Source organism: Myotis yumanensis, unplaced genomic scaffold (genome assembly GCF_028538775.1).
Source record: "Myotis yumanensis isolate MYYU_CA2020_CCGP unplaced genomic scaffold, mMyoYum1.0.hap1 SCAF_5, whole genome shotgun sequence".
Taxonomy (NCBI): Eukaryota; Metazoa; Chordata; class Mammalia; order Chiroptera; family Vespertilionidae; genus Myotis; species Myotis yumanensis.
In genome coordinates, this window is record NW_027223756.1 from 101,175,518 (window position 1) to 101,194,955 (window position 19,438).

At 58.6% G+C, this 19,438-nt stretch overlaps 1 protein-coding gene across 1 annotated transcript in view; it reads left to right on the top strand.

Annotated features, from left to right (window-relative positions):
• OBSCN (obscurin, cytoskeletal calmodulin and titin-interacting RhoGEF) overlaps window positions 1-19,438 on the top strand; it is a 167,403-nt gene that overhangs the window by 128,479 nt on the left and 19,486 nt on the right. The window contains 23 exon segments of the mRNA XM_070416713.1: window positions 2,586-2,664; window positions 2,904-3,028; window positions 3,167-3,364; window positions 3,606-3,638; window positions 3,852-3,950; window positions 4,063-4,278; window positions 4,715-4,787; window positions 5,119-5,177; window positions 6,121-6,240; window positions 6,385-6,524; window positions 6,890-7,090; window positions 7,196-7,278; window positions 7,414-7,587; window positions 8,224-8,380; window positions 8,679-8,795; window positions 8,874-9,038; window positions 9,125-9,283; window positions 9,415-9,592; window positions 10,054-10,167; window positions 15,283-15,450; window positions 15,818-15,920; window positions 16,245-16,374; window positions 17,092-17,203. Of these exon segments, the coding sequence (XP_070272814.1) occupies window positions 2,586-2,664; window positions 2,904-3,028; window positions 3,167-3,364; window positions 3,606-3,638; window positions 3,852-3,950; window positions 4,063-4,278; window positions 4,715-4,787; window positions 5,119-5,177; window positions 6,121-6,240; window positions 6,385-6,524; window positions 6,890-7,090; window positions 7,196-7,278; window positions 7,414-7,587; window positions 8,224-8,380; window positions 8,679-8,795; window positions 8,874-9,038; window positions 9,125-9,283; window positions 9,415-9,592; window positions 10,054-10,167; window positions 15,283-15,450; window positions 15,818-15,920; window positions 16,245-16,374; window positions 17,092-17,203 (3,003 nt within the window).

Here is a 19,438-nt window from a genome sequence, read left to right on the forward strand (position 1 = left end):
AGGACGCTGGGGCAATCACAGGGCTCACCATTGTTTCCTGTCTATAAGGGCTCAGTGTCCTTGCTTAATGCTCATTGACTTGAAACCATTCTGATGATTCTGTACCCAATTCCAAAGTGTGTGGGTTTTCTCTACAGCAAGCAATTCTCGCACACCAGCTGGGTGTCCTATAATTTAACTCAGTTTGACATTATCTACTTGAAGATAGCGTCAAACCCTACAGGTCAAGGGCTCAGGACCACAAGAGCGAAAGGGTTCAGATGCCAATGGTAAATCCAAGTTGTCACCTGTGCTTCTTTGTGTCAGAGGTTCTCACAGCCATCTCCTCGGGTTCCATTAATTTGCTAGAGTGGCTCACAGAACTCAGAGAAACATTTACTTATGAGGTCACTGTCTTAATGTAAAAATTATAACTCAGGAACAACCAGGTGGAAGAGATGCACAGGACAGGGTATGGGGAAGGGGGAGGGGCTTTCATGCTCTTCGAGCCCAGCACTCTCTCTGCAGCTCCACATGCCCACCAACTGGGAAGCTCTCCAAACTCCCATCCTTTTGGGTGTTCCTGGAGGCACCATCACACAGGCATGATTGATTCAACCTCCAGCCCCTTTACCTTACCTCGAGGGACTGAAGCTTCCAACCCTCTAATCCAGGGGTCCTCAAACTTTTTAAACAGGGGGCCAGTTCACTGTCCCTCAGACTGTTGCAGGGCCAGACTATAGTTTTAAAAAAAACTAGTCGGCTGCTAAGCAACAGGCAGCGGCAGCAAAAACACCCAGTGGGCCGGATAAATGTTTTCAGCGGGCCGCAGTTTGAGGACCCCTGCTCTAATCACATGGTTGCTTGTCCTGGCAACCAGCCCTGTCTTAGGGGCTTTCCAAAAGTCACATCCTATATAATAAAAGAGAAACATGCAAATTAACCATCCCTCTGCTATGCTCAAGCCACGCCCACCAGCCAATCAGGAGCAAGTATGCAAATTAACCCAATTAAGATGGCGGCAGCCACGGAGCTGGAGCGAGCAGGAGGCTTGGGTTGCCTCCGGTGATGGAGGAAGCCAAGCTTCCTGCCTGCCCTGGCCGGCCCTGGGATCCGCTCAAAGCTACAAAGTTTCAATTATAGAAGATAAAAAAATCCCAGATACCTGCTTCCAGCCGGCCGTGGTCTCCACTCAAGGAGGGGCTTCCAGCCTGACCTGGGCTTCACTCAAGGCTACAAAGTTTCAATTATAGAAGATAAATAAATCCCAGAAAAAAAAGAAAAAGAAAAAGAGGCTGGGAGCTTGGGTCAGCCTGAAAACGGCCATCAGCCCCTCACCCAGGCTGGCCAGGCACCCCAGTGGGACCCACCCCCCCACCCTGAAGGGGCTGTGGCCAGCCTGAAAACGGCCCTCAGCCCCTCATCCAGGCTGGCCAGGCACCCCACGGGACCCCCACCCTGATCCAGGAACCCTTCAGGGAAAACCAGCCAACCCCCACCCGTGCACCAGGCCTCTATCCTATATAATAAAAGGGTAATGTGCAAATTGACCCTAACAGCAGAACGACTGGTCACTATGACACACACTGACCACCAAGGGGCAGACGCTCAATGCAGGTCTGCTCCCCACTGGCAAGTGGACATCCCTCAAGGACTCCTGGGCTGCCAGAGGGATGTCTGACTGACAGCTTAGGCCTGATCCCCTGGGGAGCGGGCCTAAGCCAGCAGGTGGACATCCCCCGAGGGGTCCCAGTCTATGAGAGGACACAGGCTGGGCTGAGGGACCCCCCCAAGTGCACAAATTTTTGTGCACTGGGCCTCTATTTATTAACATAAACTCAGGTGTGCGTATTTTGTTTCACGTATTTTGTTTGTTTTAATGGTTTCAACTGGAGGGTGTCTTAGTTCATGCTGCTCTAACAAAGCACCAAAGACAGGGTGGCTTATGAACAACAGAAATGTATTTCTGCGTTTTGGAGGCTGAAAGTCCAAGGGCCAGTGCCAGCACCATTGGATTCTTCTGAGTCATAGATGGCCCTCCTGGCTGTGTCCTCACATGGTGGAAAGAGTGCTGTGGGGTCCCTTTCATAAGGGTACTAACCTCATTTCTAATGGCCCCACCCTCATGATCTTGTCATCCCCCAAAGGTCCCACATCCGAATGCAATCACCTTGGAGGTTAGGCTTCAGCATTTGGGGGGCACACAAACATCCTGTCCATAGCAGAGAGCAGATCCAGTCCCTGTTACACCATCATGACTATAAGTGGAAGCCCTCAGCTGAGGCCCAGATACACCAATCTCTGCCCCTTAGTGGGATGGAATTGGAAGATGTTGCCACTTACCTTGCCTTCCATTTGTGAAGCTCAGAGTCACCCATATCTATAATTTGTTGGGTCTTTTAGTTAGTTACAGGCCTAGAACTTGGGCTGGTAACAGCCTGGGGGTGGGGAGGGGCCACAGGGCAGCCATGTCCCTATGACTTCTGACTCAGGAGGGTAAGTGGCTCCAGGAACAGCTGTGCAGGCAGAACCAGGTGCCTCTGGGGTGGGGCTGTGCCCGGACAGAGGGAGTGCAGCCTGGCTCCAGCTTCACTCTTTGTCCCCAGTGACCAGCACTGACTATGACACTGCCGCGGATGCCACCGAGACCTCGTCCTACTTCAGCGCCCAAGGCTACCAGTCCAGGTGGGGGCCGCACAGGGGTGGTTGTGCCCAGCAGGCTGGCATTCCCCAGCCCTGGCATGGGGGTGGCCGTGCTGGCTTGGACCGACAGAATCCCAGTCCTGGAGGCTTCACCAAGGCCACGTGGTCTCTGTCCAGCATGTTAACAAAAGACCTCAGAAGTCATCCAGACTGACCCCACTCCCCTTGCCCTGGACCCCTCACCCATCCACATCATGCTGCCCCTTTCTGTTCCCTGCCAGTCGCGAGCAGGAGGGTGTAGAGTCTACGTCAGAAGAGGGACAATTGCCTCAGGTGGTGGAGGAACTGAAAGACCTCCAGGTGGCCCCCGGCACACGCCTGGCCAAGTTCCAGCTCAAGGTGAAAGGTGAGGGAGATAGGGCCGGAGGGCTGGGTGGGGTCTCCCACCAGTAGGAGTTACGTGGTCACTGTGGCCTGGGGGGTCTCTAGGGATCCCCTCAAGTGGAGGACACAGCACCCACCACAACTCTCCCTGTGGTTTCAGGCTACCCGGTGCCCCGCCTGTACTGGTTCAAAGATGGGCAGCCCCTGACTGCTTCTGCGCACATTCGCATGGTGAACAAGAAGGCACTGCACAGCCTGGAGATCCTGTCGGTTACCAGCGAGGATGCCGGCCAGTACTCTGCCTACGTCAGCAACACTGTGGGTGCCGCTTACTCCTCTGCCCAGTTACTGGTCCAAGGTGGGTGCTGGGGGCTGATGTCCGCCTGTGTGACCCCCATGGCAGGCCTGGGGTTGGGCCCACGGTCTTCACCCCAGGTGCAGAGGTGTGGTGGGAGGGCAGACACCTGCCTGCCTGCATTCCAGAAGGTGCTGGGTGTGGGAGTGGGAGGGTTCCTCAGAGCCCTCACCCTTGGAGCAGGCCCCGGGCCCACGCAGGACACACTGTCCTACTTCAGGTCTGACTTACCTGCCTCTTTCAGGCCCTAATGACCCAGAAAAGAAGCCGGCAGCAGGTGAGCCGAGTCCAGATGGAGGGAGGGCAGGAGGCTCAGTGAGGGTGGTGGGGGGATGCCCATCGGGTGGAGGGAGGGAGGAACCCTGGGCACAGGCTCCAGGGACAACCACTCAGGTGGGTGGGGGCTTGGGCCTGGGAGGAGGGGCAGAGCCTACCCATCACAGGGCTGTGGCTCTCCACTTGTCACCAGCAGCCTCCTGTGTCTCCCCAGATGTGCAGCAACAGCTGGTGCCACCCCGATTCCTGGAGAAGTTCACCTCTAAGAAGGTGAAGAAGGGCTCCAGCATTACTTTCTCTGTGAAGGTCAAAGGTAGGGCATCCTGTCCTCCCTCACTCAGGATCCCCAGAGAGGATCAGAGGCACTGCCCTTCTAAAATCTCTTCTCAGTGGCGGCTGACTGTCCATCATCCACTCCTGCCCAGGTCTCCCCACCCCCACTGTGCACTGGCTGCGGGAGGAGGCCGAGCAGGTGCTGTGGATTGGCCAGGACACCCCGGGCTACACGGTGGCCAGCTCAGCCCAGCAGCACAGCCTGGTCCTGCTGGACGTGGGCCCACAGCACCAGGGCACCTACACCTGCATCGCATCCAACGCTGCTGGCCAGGCCCTCTGCTCCGCCACCCTGCATGTCTCTGGCTGTGAGTGGGCGTGGGTGGCCTGTTGGGGATGGGAGGGAGCCACCCTCCCTGAGGACTGTCACCCCCTCTCTGAGACCCTGCCTAGACTCCTCCCTGAGCACAGGCCCCAGGGGACAGGTCCCAACCCTGCCTGTGGGCTCAGACCAGCAGGCCAAGACCTGTAGCAGCCCCTGCCACCCCAAGCAGTCTCTTCCTGGCCCCCTCAGCCCCTCTGTGGGCAGGTCCATCAAGTGTGGACCCATTCCTGTCCCCACCACTGGCGGGGGGCGAGGGGGTGTGGGCTACATTGGGATGCCGGGCACAGCCTTTCCTTGGGGCTCTGGATGGACAGGCCAAGGCCCTACGTAGGGGTGGCCCACACATCCCAGGCAGAGGTCCCCACCAGAATCATCTCAGCGGGTTGGGTCATTCTGGCAGTCACCTGTTCTTCTGACAGTGCCCAAGGAGGCAGGATCAGCGGGAGAGACCGCTGGGGTGAAGGAGGCCCTCATCTCCTCCTTTCTTCAGGGGTGAGTGAGGGCTCCGTCAGAGCTGATGGGGGTGGCTTGGAGTTCTAGAAGCCCTGGGAGGGGGCAGCACTGCTGCCAGGGAGGGAGCCCTATCCTGGACCGCAGCCTGACTCTGTCCCTTGCAAGCTGTGTGGCTTGGGCCAGCCCCCACCCACCCCCAAATAAAACAACAACTCTGTGCCTCAGTTTCCCCATTGTGAAATGAGGGCTCCCCCGAGCCTGACTGTGGCATCTGGCCCACTGCCCTCAGACTCTTTCTGTCAGAGCTCCCACCCAAGGGTATGTGTGGTGGGTCCACCCCAGGCCCTCAGGATACCCCCACTCCCTTTAGGACCAAAGCCATCTCCGAACAGATGCCTGTGGATTTCACCAACCTTGCTGGGCAGAAAGGTATGGGAGGTGCCAATGGCCGATTCCTAATTTGGGATGGGGTATGGAGGAGGCTGCCTGGCCCCAGGTGTGGGCCCGATTCTGAGCTCTGGGCCCTGCCAACCCTTGGCTCAGCTCTCATAGCCAGAGGCTGTGTGGATGCCCAGGTGCAGGGGGCTGCTGAGTCAGAGCTTGGGTGAGGGGCTCCGTATGTTCAGCCCCTTCCCAGGCAACTGCATAGGGCGTTCTGGAAACTTGGCATGTTTTTACCTTCTTTATGGAAAATACTGAGTCTGCACAGAAGAGAGGACAGAGCCGTGTGCCCATCACCCAATTTAGGGTCACTTCTTGGATGATCTACAGCTACTGACTTTACCTGCCCTCCCCCCGCCCCCCGCCAGCGGCCCTCATTCACCCTTAACCCCAGCCACCGAAGTTTGCCCCCGAGCCCTCAGGCCAGGAATCTGGGTCCTGCCCCTGCCTTCAGTGTCCAGGTGCCGCTCTCCTCTCCCACAGCCTGGCTGAGCTCCCTGTGCCCCCTGCCCCTCCTGCACCCCTTCCCAGATCAGCCGCCAAGTTGGAACCCCAATGGAGAAAGCACAAACCCATTAGGGGCTCCAGTGTCTTCAAGCTCCCCGCCCCCCCCCCCCCCCAGCCTCTACCCAGCTTGACCCTCAGCTGCCCTCGCCCACTGCCCTGCAGCCGCGCTGGTTGCCCGTTATCCTGACCGCCCACCGCCCTCTCCTGGACCCTGTTTCCCTGCATTTGAAGCCCCTCCATCACACCTTGGCCCAGACACCTGTGAACCATTGAGGCCCCTTATCCTGTCAGCTTCTCTGCTTCTGGCAACATAGCCCCGAGCCTGTGTACCCATCTCCCCTGAGCCCCGAGTCAGGATGGGCCTGCAGGGGCTGCTTGGGCTTGTCTGGAGTGCACACTGGCTCAGCTAGGGTCTGACCACCAGGAGAGCCCCTGGCAGCCGAGGCCCATGGCCACCTGACCCTGGCTGAGGTGGGCACGGAGGAGTTCCTGCAGAAGCTGACCTCACAAATCACGGAGATGGTGTCGGCCAAGATCACCCAGGGTGAGGGGCTGGCATGGATCAAGGGTGGGGGGTTATGGGGGTGGTGACCCAGGGCCAGAGTCTTCCACACCCACACCCTGGAGACCCATGGGGAGGGGCACAGGGCACTGGCCCTTCCCAGTGTCACATGCCCTGTGCCCCCAGCCAAGCTGCAGGTGCCTGGAGGTGACAGTGACGAGGAGTCCAAGACACCGTCCGCATCTCCCCGTCATGGCCGCTCTCGCCCCTCCTCCAGCGTCCAGGAGTCATCCTCGGAGTCGGAAGACGGGGACTCCCGGGGGGAGGTGCTGGGGGCCCCGGGGGATAATGGGGCCCACGGAGGTGAACAGGAGTGAGGGTGGGAGAGGGAACGGGGGGGCCTTCGGGTGACAGGGCGGAGGAGGCTGAGGACAAACAGCTGAGCAGCCAACATCGCCACCAGGACCCAGGACATCCCAGCACCCCTGAGGCTCCCCCTTGCCCCTCTGGGGCGGCCCATCCGGCACCCCTGATAGTGTTTCCATCAGCAGAGGTCAGTGGGGCCTGTTTTAGAGCTTCACAGAATGTTAGGATGACTTCTTCCTCCCACTTAAGGCCAGGGGCCCTGTGGCCTTGGCCTTGGAAGCCCCGCCGGCTCCCCTCTGGTCTGACGCAGCTCCCTCCTCCCCAGATCTTTGACATCTACGTGGTCACTGCTGACTACCTGCCCCTAGGGGCTGAGCAGGACGCCATCTCGCTGCGGGAGGGCCAGTATGTGGAGGTGCTGGACTCGGCCCACCCTCTGCGCTGGCTTGTGCGCACCAAGCCCACCAAGTCCAGCCCCTCAAGACAGGGCTGGGTGTCCCCTGCCTATCTGGACAAGCGGCTCAAGGTACCTGGACTGCCCAGGGAGGGGGGTAGGTGAGTTCGGGAACCTGACACCCACAGGACCGGCCCAGTGCCCAGGCCACCTACAACCCTCTCTGTTCCTTATCAGCTGTCGCCTGAGTGGGGGCCCGCTGAGGCCCCCGAGTTCCCCAGGGAGGCCGTGTCTGAGGATGAGTACAAGATGCGGTTGAGGTGAGGAACCATGGTGGGGGGTCTTTGGCTGACGAAGTCGGGTGGTGGAGCAACCTTGTGGGGCTGCCCCCTCCACTGTCTTGCTGGTGCCTATTTAGCATTTGAGCTCTTGGTCCCCTCACACTGTGCCTCCAGCTCCATCGTCCAGGAGCTGCTGGCCTCTGAGCAGGCCTTTGTGGGCAAGCTGCAGTTTCTGCAGAGCCACCACATGCAGCACCTGGACCGCTGCCCCCACGTGCCAGCGGTGGTGGCCAGCCAGAAGGACGTCATCTTCCGTAACGTGCCGGACCTCAGCCAGTTCCACAACAGGTAGGCGGGCCTGTGTGTGCATACACATGTACACACACGCAGATATCACACACACACACACACACACACACACACACGTGTGCATGTACCCTCTGGGTTGGGCCTCCAGGGGTTAGCAGGAGCCAAGACAGACGAGAGAGAAACTGTGCGCACTTGATGTACTTGTTGGAACAACACACCCTTGTATGAAGATACACACATCCTCTGGAACATAGGTGTGTGCACCTGCTTACCCATGGAAGTGCTTGCAGCATTCTACCCGCTATAGTCTCTGTACATAGGCACACATGCCATTACATGCATAGGAATGGGTAACATGGGCACATGTGTGTACATGTACACAGCCACACAACACATACAGCAGACAATGCACATGCACTACATGTGTGTATCTGTTTGCTTGTGCACACATGCCTACACATACATGCCCGGTGTACATGCACTTCTATGTATGCACACACACATACCTGCATACATGTCACACCCTGAAACACCACACACGCACGTCCTCACAGCCCAGCCTGTTCCCAGGAGCCACCAGGACTCTGCCCTGGCAGGAGCCTGTTTCCTCCCAGACCTGGGACAGGCTGGGCAGGGCTGGTGAGCAGGGTCCTGACGCTGTCTCCTCCGCGGCAGCTTCCTGCAGGAGCTGCAGAGCTGCGAGACGGATGACGACGTGGCCATGTGCTTCCTCAAGAACCAGGCGGCCTTCGAGAAGTACCTGGAGTTCCTGGTGGGCCGAGTGCAGGCCGAGTCGGTGGTGGTCAGCACGGCTGTGCAGGAGTTCTACAAGGTGCCCCTGTCCCTCGGCCAGTGCTGGCCCCCATCTCCAAGGTCATCTTCCCTGACCCTGCCCGACCTCCCACCACCTGCCAGGGCCCCCACAGCCTGCCCAGGTCCTGGGGCCCTGGCTTAGTGAGTAAGGCAGGCAGAGCCCCCGCAGCTCTTCTCACCTGTCAGTGACTGGCCGTCACTGGTGGGGGGTGGGAGGTGAGGCCCACCCAGAGAGGAGGGTCTATGTGCCTGCTCTGGGTGACGTGGGCCAACCAGGCCTTGCCCTCCTGCCCTGAAACCCACTCTGCGACCCACAGAAATACTCGGAAGAGGTGCTGTCGGCCATTGACCCCTCGCAGCCTCCCCCACCGCCGCTGCAGCACTTCCTGGAGCAGCCGGTGCAGCGGGTGCAGCAGTACCAGGCTCTGCTCAAGGTAGGCAGCTGCCCCTCGCCCACACCACCGTGTCCTGGGCCCGCGTGGCGGGTGCACCCTGACCAGGCCTCTTTCTAGGAGTTGATCCGCAACAAGGCGCGGAACCGGCAGAACTGCGCGCTGCTGGAGCAGGCCTACGCGGTGGTGTCGGCCCTGCCGCAGCGGGCGGAGAACCAGCTGCACGTGTCGCTCATGGAGAACTACCCAGGCACCCTGGAGGCCCTGGGCGAGCCCATTCGCCAGGTCTGCGGTGGGCGCCGTGCAGAGTGGGTGGGGGGCAGAGTGGAGGTCTGTGCCTGGGGCTGACCAAGGGCTGACCCCTCTCCCAGGGCCACTTCATTGTGTGGGAAGGGGCACCAGGTGCGCGGATGCCCTGGAAGGGCCACCACCGCCACGTCTTCCTGTTCCGCCACCACCTGGTGGTCTGCAAGCCCAAGAGGGACTCACACACCGACACCTTCAGCTACGTGTTCCGGAACATGATGAAGGTGTGCAGGCACCAGAGGAGCCTGGGTGCCGGGGCAGGGGGGGGGAGGGGGACTGCAGGGTGGGCAGGAGGAGCCCTGGGCCAGTTCTCTGGCCACGTCCCGGGCACTCAGCCTGCCTCCTCCACCCACAGCTAAGCAGCATCGACCTGAACGAGCAGGTAGAGGGGGACGACCGTGCCTTCGAGGTGTGGCACGAGCGGGAGGACTCGGTGCGCAAGTACCTCCTGCAGGCTCGGACTGTCATCACCAAGAACGCATGGGTGAAGGAGATCTGCGGCATCCAGCAGCGCTTGGCCCTCCCCGTCTGGCGTGAGTGCTGGTCCTAGCGGTGAGGTCGGATGGGGCATCAAACCTGCCAGCCAGGCCATCTGGCTCGGGACACCCAGGCCCCTGCCCCTGCCTAGGCAGCACCCCCTCAATCAGTGCAGCCTGAGCTGGGATGCTGGGATGGCTATGACTCGAGTGGGGCCATCAGGTTTCACTCAGGGGCCCTCAGCATAGCATAGAAGCCCAGAGGGGTTAGCGGTGTGAAAGGTCTGATCCCTGGGTCTCCTTTCCCCTCTAGAGCACACTCTCCTCTCCATACACCCCACCACTCCCCGATACACCCAGCCTGATGCTGATTCAGATTCCCATTCGGGCCCAGTGAGGGACCAAAGGGGTGGGGATTGCAGCAACCACACTGCTCGGCCTTGGGACTTCTGGCCCAACCAGGGGTGCACTGGAGGCAGGGTAAGCACTCGGCCCAGGTGTGTGGTGTGTGTTCCCAGGGCCCCCGGACTTCGAGGAAGAGCTGGCCGACTGTACAGCCGAGCTGGGTGAAACAGTCAAGCTGGCCTGCCGTGTGACGGGCACACCCAAACCCATCGTCAGCTGGTACAAAGGTAGGTCCCCGTGGGCTAGAGGTGCTGGCTTTGCCACAAGGAAGAGCTGCCCAGAAGGAATCAGGCTAGGTGGGGACCAGGACCCAGGGTAGGGCCTGGTCAGGGGCTGGGTGCCAGGGACAGACCTCCTGCCCCTGTTGCCTGCTCCCAAATCAAAGACAGCATGGCCAGGGCACATGAGGTGGGATGAAGAGAGAGGGTGTGCATCAACCCTGTCCATGGGAGCTGACTTTCTAGGGGAGTGGACAGGCGGCAGCAGACAGACAAAGGTGTAACAGGAAGTCAGAACAAGGCACAGCCAGGCACACCTGTTGGAGGCTTCCAAAGAGCAGTGAGGTGGCCAGGAGGCCAGGGAGAGGGGGCGCTGTGGCAGAACAGTGGGAGATGTGGGCTGCCATGGGGTCTCACATTTGATTGAGTGATGGGAGCTGCAGAGAGTTCAGGGATCCCCAAAACCACCCTCACTCTGTGACAGCAAGGTCCAGGGTCCCACGACTCCTGTTAGGTTCAGATTCACTGGGGACTCACAGAACTCAGCAGAGCCCTTCCACTGAGGTTCCAGTTGATTGCTATGAAAAGGAGAGGGGTGTGGGGCGGGGCCTGGCAGGGGTGCCAGTGGGTTGGGCAGACAGTGCCTATGCTCCCAGCTCTGATGTTTGACAGCACATGGAAAGTGGCCAACTAGGGGCTCTCATCAAGCCTTGGTGCCCCAGGTTTCTGTTGGGGGTCATTCGTGTTGTCACGACTGACTGCTGCATGGCTGACCTCAGTCACAGCCCCTCCAGGGGTCATGCTGATGCTGCGTGTCCCAAAGCCCCCATGCTAAACCACAATGTAGCACAGACCGTTCAGAGTGGCCCAAGACCCCAGGTAAACCGGGATACTCTTGTCAGAGGTCACCTGGGCGGGCAGATAAGCCTCATCTGGGCTGGTAGGTAGGCCTCTGAGACCCTAGTTTGGTGTGAATAATCAAGTCCAGTCCTGGTTTCAGAGGAGTCAGCCAGGGCTGTCAGTCCTTCTTGTCCTACTTGTCCACACCTAGCCAGGGGCATTTGTTTGCCCTTACGGGCTAAGGATGGGGCTGGAGAGGACACACAGGGGCGTTTTGCTGGGACATGCAGGAGGGGCCTCCCTGTGGCCCATGGTCAGAGCTGCATGGCAGACCTGTGGATGCAGCAGCTGGTTCCTGTGGCAGCTTAAAAGAGCTTCCCGGGGTCTTCCTTCTGGAGGGAGGCCTGCTGGCCCACGTCTTGGGGTCCACGCAGTCCCTTCCCATACACCTCGCCCTTTCCAATACCCCTCCGCACCCAGACCTTTCCGCTGAAGGGCGGGCTCAGAGGAACAATGCAATTCATAAAGGTCCTCCAGAAGTGACCGGCATTCCTCGGGCCCTCCTTTTGGCCAGGTTGTCCTCAGGAGCATGTGCTGGCCTGCCACGTCCGAGGGGAATAGGGTGTACCTCACTCTGCGGTCAGGGTGGAGTCCTGGGTTCTTAACTGCGCCTCTGTCTCTTTCACCCGGGCGGTTACCCAGTGAAACCCTGGAGGGGATGGGCCCTCTGGGGACAGCTGTGTCCAGTAAGTGCAGGAAGTGAGGGGAAGCTGGACCCACGGCTCACGTTGACATGGTTGTCAAACTGCAGGTGGTCCGAGTGGCGCATGCAGCCATGGGGTATGGCCAGAGCCAGCAGTTGGCTGACCTGAAACACCATTATGATGGGAAACACCACAGATAGCTCTTGAGGCACTGACCTGCCAGGGTAGGGGTCCACTCATGTGATGTGCCTCCACCCGGACTAGAGCATTTCTCAGCAGTCCTCTGTGTGGCTGCAGTGGGGTCCGCGCCCTGCGCCCCATGGCAGCTCCACGCAGAACCCTGGTGCTGGGTTGGAACCCATCAGCAGCCTTTCTTTGCCTCAGTGGCTCATGACCCAAGGTGGGGGTGTCTTCCGCCAGGCCACTATATTTAAGTGGCAAAACCAACAGTCAAGCCACTTGCAACTCCTCAAGCTCAGTGAGCACATAACAATCTTGGCCAGGAAGAGCAGCATCGGGCAGAAGTCAGACTCACCGTCAGACAAAATGTCCTCATACAGCAGGAGCTGAGTGTTGGGGGCAGAGGGTCAAGTCCTGACCCACCGGGGCAGCTGCCGGGGCAGAGAGCACTGGAGATGTGTATTGGAGACCTTGCTATGAGAATGCAGAGCAGACCTGTTGCAGCCACCCTGCCTACACCAGCTGGAGCCACAGGAGTAGAGACTGGATTGGGCTGGTGACAGTCTACTCCCTCTGGCTGTACAAGGCTGTTGATTTGGGATGCAGCCCCTCCTGTTACCCAGCTACCTTCACATCACACAGGAGGCCCAGAACCTCCTTTCTCCATGGGGTTCAGAGCATCAACCTGGAAAGGGACTGATTGCTGGGCTGGGCCGGTTCCATGCTCCAGGACCCCCTCTCAGTGTGCAGGCATCCCCACCAGGAGTGTCCCCTCCCCAAACACAGCAAACATCAGGGTCTAGAGGTAAAGCCACAGCCACAGTCCCCTGACACTATCTTCCCGGATAACCAGGAACCTTGCGAAGACTCCACCCGTGGAATCCAAGTGCCTATATCCGGAAGACCTTTGAAGGTCTGAATTCTCCCCCTGCCCGAGGCCCCAGCATGTAGGACGAGCACGTAGGACCAGCGAGGCTGATGCCCACTCCTGATCATTTTTCTCTTAAAGCAGTGGTGGTTGGGTGGAGAGGAAGGGGCCAGGGCACACTTCCACACTTCAGTGACCTCCAGTGCTTTGGGCTCTCCCAAACCCTTACCCCGGCAGCATGACCGTCTCTGCTGATGTATCCATTTCAGCTCTGGGACCCCTTGTCTTAACAGCTGTGTCATCACTCTCTGGGGTTCCATGCCCTTCCACCCACTGGGGTTTAACTTGTATGGTAGTGACCTTCATTATGGGTTGTCCACTTACCAGGTCATCTCTAGTCTTTCCGTGATGGCTGAATGAGATTTCTGAAGTAGCAGGGCCACCTGTCAGAACACATTCCCTGTGGGCCACTCTTCCAGCTGTCACCACATTCTAGATGCCACCCATGTGCCACGAGCCGTGTGCCAGCCGTCAGTGGCTCCCTGTGGGGCTTTTTCTGTTCAGGTGCCTGTCCTCATAGCCAAAAATCTCACTCGTTCCTGTCCTCTGCCCATCGGGGTTGATGATGACCCACACGAGTTGTAGCATTTGTTGATGTTTCAGAAGAAGGCTGTGTATGCAAAACTCTCCTCTAATGCTGAAGGAGCCAAGAGACCAAAGAACGAGGCAGACCATTCCAGCTGGTCGATTAATGAGGTTAACAGGAGACTTACATACAAAAATGCAAGACGGTCAGACCTCCACGCTTTGCCTCCCAGACTGTTTTGTAGCCAGTGAGAGGGTGTCGTGGGAAAGAAGTGTTAATCTAAAGGGAGGGGGACTGCCAGGTGCCGAGGGGGTCTGGCATCAGAGCTGGTTAAGAGACAGACAGGTCCAGGGTGAATCACTCCAGAAGCAGAGCACAGAGTTTCCAGGGGCGGGGCTGGGAGTCAAGGTGGCAGATTAGCTACATCAGGGCCAGCTCTGTCCGCACATAGGAAGCAGGGTGACCCGAGGCTGAACCAACAGCGCAAGGAGAGAGCGTGTCGACCAAGGCACCAACCAGGAATCTGTCTCTGAGCTTCCCTCTCAGCACGCAGACTGCAGCCACCGCCCAGCTCCTCTCCATTCACAGGCAGCAGATGGAGAGGTCTGTGACTGCCCAGCTGACCACACAGGTCGGTTGGCATGTCTACCGCCAATCCCCATGGACCTCCCTCAGGCCCTGTTACTGGCCACCTTCTTTCTCTGCTGGAATGATGTGTCTCTGACTGTGTCTCTTGCTTGTCACCAAACTGAATATCAGAAGCCATGAAGGATCTGAGATGATTCCTGCCTCCCAGCCAGACACAGACACAAAACCCAGTCAGAGATAAAGACTGCTGGTCACAGAAAAAAGGCACAGCGCTTTGGGTCAGTTGCCGGGATCCCCATGCCCAGGGCCAGATATTAGCTGTGCACAGTGGGTCGCACCACAAGAGAGACCCCAAGATTTAGGAGGTGCTGAGCTTTTGTAGGGCTGCTGACACATCTGCCCGTCCATTCCCCAGAGAGAGAAACGCCTCGGGGATGGGGGGGAGGGGGGAAGGCTCTGTTTCTGTGCCCTGGACAGCCCAGGTGTCTCTGAACAAGGGCCGGAGCTGGTGTCATGTCTGCACAGCAGTGGGCCTCGTGGGATGCCAGAAAGGCTTGGAGAACTGTTCTCTGACAGTAGGCAAGGGCTGAGGAGGCACTGGATTGATGATGTCACCAGCAGCCTTGCTGAGAGCTGTTCTATGGGAGATGGAAGCGGGGGTTGGGTGGGGGGGTGGAATGCGCATTGGGAGATGATGAGAAGGAAGCGCGGGAGTGAGAACAACTTTCCTGGAACATAGTACAGGGGTGGAGAGAAATGGGGTGGTGGCTGGAGGCTTTGTTTTGTATGCGTTAAAATCATTTTTTAAGATTTCCTGTGAATTAAAGGTCAAGATTCTGGTTATGAATGGTTGTAACTTAAACCACCTTGTTTAGCACATACAGAGCTATGGGAAAGTGGTTGTTTATGGAATTTTACTTATTTATGGAGGAAAGGGCTCTTTGAGGTGAAAGGTGCACATCTCCCCATTCCTCACCCAGGAAAGAATCACATGATGGCTGGAGACATTAGGTTGGGTGGGTATTCAGACAGCGTGTCTGTTGGGGTTGGGGAGGTCTGCGCCTTGGAGGTGCCTGTAGGTCACAGAATCACTGGCAAGGTGGCTCAGGGTCTGGTTATTGGAATGGGATGTCTTTTGTGGGGTTTAGGCCCCCAGCCTACCCTTGCCTCCAGATAAGAGCTTACCCTCCAAAGGCCACACTGTGCACACGAAGGCCTGGGGACATACCCAGGGAGCTGCACCTGGCCCTTGTGCTTCAGGCCCGCTCCCTAACCCATCACTACCTGTGACTGTGACCCCAGGCAAGCCCGCCTCTTGTCCCGGTGCACCTCTCTATGACGGCCTCCCTCCTTTCCAGATGGGAAGCCAGTGGAGGTGGACCCTCACCACATCCTCATTGAAGACCCTGATGGCTCTTGCACCCTCATCCTGGACAATCTGACCAGCGCTGATTCCGGCCAGTACATGTGTTTTGCGGCCAGCGCTGCCGGCAATGCCAGCACCCTGGGCAAGATCCTGGTGCAGGGTGAGCCTGAGAGGGAGGCTGGATGGGCACCCGGACACACCCACCACAGCAGTCCCCAAGGTGGTGCAGGCATTCGGATGGAGCTGGCAGTGGCTGTGGATGTCTGACCCAAGTCTGGGGTCTCATTGGTCCGGGTGGGGTCCTGCATATTATGCTTTCTCTCTCTTTTTGTCTCTGTGTTCCTCTCTCTGTGTCTCTATCTCTCCATCTTTTCTCTGTCTCTCTACCTCTTCCTTCCTCTTTCTGTGTCTCTCAATCTATCTCTCTGTGTATCTCTTTACCTGTCTCTGTGTTTCTCTCCATTTCTCTCTGTCTCTGTCTCTCTCTGTGTCTCTCCCTTTCTCCTCCCCACCCTCTGGCCCCACAGTCCCCCCAAGGTTTGTGAGCAAGGTCCGGGCAGTGCCTTTTGTGGAAGGAGAGGACACCCAGGTCACCTGCACCATCGAAGGTGCCCCACACCCTCAGATCAGGTGGGTTAGGTGGACAAGGGGGGTGGGCCTTCCCCAGGGCCTCCACTTCTGCCTGTAAATCGAGGGTGGGCAGCTTGTTCACTTTGTTGGGGTCAACTAGACAGAAGCTCAGCCATTTGGGTGAGAAGTGGGTGTCCTGAGGGCGTGGCCTGTCTGACGCAGCCCTCACTGCAGCAAGGAGGGACTGCCAGGCCAGATGTTGGGCAGATGGCATCCAAAAGGGTGGGCGCTATCAGGACACCAGGTCTGTGGGGTGGGTGAGGCGGGTCGTGAGCACTGGGGGTTTTGGAGAGGCCCCTCTGACTATGGGGCTGCTGGTTTTAGGTGGTACAAGGACGGGGCCCTCCTGACTCCTGGTGGCAAGTACCGGACCCTGAGTGAGCCACGCAGTGGCCTGCTGGTGCTGGAGATCCGGGAGGCCAGCAAGGAGGACCTGGGCCACTATGAGTGTGAGGTGAGCGGGGAGGATGCAGGGAAGTGGTGGGGAGCTTGCCGTGGGGCCACAACCTTGTCATCATCATCGATCACGCATGATGTAGAGCGGACACCAGGTTCAGGCCCCACAGGGTCCATGACAGTACACCAAGTCCACTGTCATGCATGTCCATGGATGAGACAGAAGATATCAGGTCCACTGTCACCACCATCCATGATGAGGGAGGGGACACAGGCTTACTGTCACCTACCATTCATGGTGAGAGATTGTACAACAGACTTACCAAAGTCCATTCTGAGACAGGGGACGCCATGAAACTGTCTCCCACCGCCGTGGTGAGAGAGGAGACACCAGACCGACTGTCACCTTCTGATGAGAGGGAACACCAGGCCACTGTCGCACACCACCCATTATTAAAGAAGGGAAAATGGGCAACTGCCACCCCATCTATGATGAGCTAACAGGACTCCATAAGCGGGGCTCTGGGCAGGGTCTGTCCTGCCCTTCATGGTCCAGGGACAGTGTGTGCAGGCTGTGTCTGCCTGGGGCCAGCCTCCTCCATGATACTGCTGCTGGCAGCCTGGGGTGGGCCGGGAGGGGTCTGCCCTCCATGTCAGGTCTCAAGTCAGCTTGGGCCCTGTAAGTTCAATTCGGCCCCATGCTCTACATCCCCAAAAGGGTGAGTCAGGCTCCCTGGACTCTAAGTGGCCTTTGCCGTCTGTGTCTGTCCCGCAGCTGGTGAACCGGCTGGGCTCCGTACGAGACGGCGTGGAGCTGTGCCTGCAGGGCCCTACCCTGCAGGCCAGGGAACCACACCGCCGCAGGGAGCACGTGGCTGTGGTGGAAGGTAGGTGCAGCCGCTGAAGGTCTCAGCCTGGCTGGATTTGCCACGCACATGGGCGGGGCTGGGTGGGGTGACACCATCAGTCCTTCCAATCAGGGTGTGCTCCCTGGAGAAGAGGCATTGGATGGAGGGGCTGCAGAGGCCCGACTGGAATAGAAGGTGGGTGGGACGAGGATGATGGGCCATAAACCCAGAACCCGGGCAAGGCTGGACTGACAACTCCAGGGCTCAGGACCCAGGCCCTGCTCACCAACCCTGGGGAATAACGCATATAGAGGGCAGACCCAGGCCTGGGCAGCCCGTCAGGCAGCGGCCAGCAAGTCCTCGTGGGAGGGGTGGGAGGAACGGTAAGTGGGACAACTCCGCCTAAGAGAGGGCCCTAGCCAAGTGCAGAGTGTAGGCTGCTGGGCTCCAGCTTGGCTTTCAGGAGATGGAGCGGGTGTCATGGTTCTGGTCCTTCCATACTAGGCAGGCTGTCCATGTTGAGTATCCCTGGCCTGGGGCCGCCCCTGGGGTCCTGGGAGCGGGAGAGGTGGATCAGACTACAGAATGGGCTTCATTTGGGGAGGAGGGCAGCTCACATCTGTCCTGGGCTTCTCAGTCTGAGAGAGCAGCCTTCTGGGGCTCACAGAGCAGGCTGCCACCATGGGGAGAGCTTCTCCGTCTGAGCTGCCTCACCTGGAAGGGGCTGTCTGGAAGGTGATGAGCCTCCCGTCCCTGGAGACATGCAAGTACAGGCTGGGCCAACACCCGGTGGAGCTGCAACTCCCATAATAGGACAAGTTGAAATGTGTGTCCTCCCAAATTCTGAAAGTTGGCTGCTGTGATCCTTGGCCACTAGACCCAGTCCCTCCCAGGACCCAGCATCTGGGGGCCACTGTCTGGATCCTCACAGAGTCAGCCACCTAGAGTTCAGAACTTGGCCTCAGGGCCTTTGAGACTCTCCAGGGTCCTCATGGAGACCCATCCCTCCCTTGTGGGCAAGGGTTCTGGTTCCTCGTCCCCCAGAGGGCTGCCTGCCGGCAGTTCTGACGGAGGACAGGGCTATCTATAGCACCTCCACTTCCTGCTGGCGGCACCTCCAGGGGGTGTGCTGAGGATAAGCACATCCTACAGAGCCGTTCTCTTCACTGTCCTGGTGGATCTTTTCTTGTCAATGTTCCGTGACCGGCCTCCAGTGCGGACAAGTGCTGTGCCTCACTCAGGGAGATGGCCGGTCCTCACAGACCCTGGAATTGGAGCCCGCCACCTCCCGCTTCCTAACCCTGTCCTCTGCTGCTTTATCGATAACTTGGTGGCCCGCAGCCAGCTGGCCCTGTGGAGTGGGCGCTGCCCCCTCGCTTATGAAACTGCATTGGGCTGGAAGTCCTGCTTCGCACGTCTGCACCCCTTCCACGGTCGCCAGTACTCACCAGGGCCCAGAGCCTATCAGGCTGCAGTTAGGTCAGGAACAAAGCCATCTAGGGGTGCCAGACCAGCACTCCCAAGAGCACAGGACAGGCCCATCAGGGAAGATGAGAGGCAGAGGCCTGGTTCTCCCATTGCTCTGCGAACAGGGTCTGCCCAGCTTAGACAAATCCATGGCATTTTGTCTGAACCCATTCTCCCAGCGGGCTGCCTTCTCTCCAGAAAGCAGCTTGCACAAACACGCACATGCACGCACACACATACACCTGTGTGCACACCCACACAGGAACACACGTACACACGTGTGCACACACAGAGACTCAGCTAGTACATTTAATTCACATGCACCTAATCAGAGACAAGTCTAAAACGCCCTTGGTTGCCTAAGGCAAAGCCTTACTCCATGTGGCTTTGCAGCAAAGCAGAGCCTCCCCTTCAACTTACACAGGACAGTGAGAGGGGATGCTGAGATTTGAGGGAGCTGGTAGCCGGTGGCATCCTTGCTGTCCAGGTGGGCAAGACTGGGTGGGACACCCCTGAGCCAAGTCTGACCCCGCCCAGAAGCTGCAAAAAAGAGGCCTTAAGATGATTAGCATAACTGCTGCCTGGCCCCAGACAAGTCCTGTTCTGTCTCTGGGACTTGGGTCCCCTATCACAAGACAGGAGTCACAGGCCCTTTCCTGCTGCTCCGGGGAGGAGGAAGCTAGGCGCTCCTGTGAGAAGACCCGGGTTGCCCAGGCATCTGCTGGCTGCCCCCATGGGCCTCTGTGTTCTCCAGCCGTGGAGCTCAGATGCGCCTCCTCCAGGACTCCAGCCATTCTCTCCTAGAGA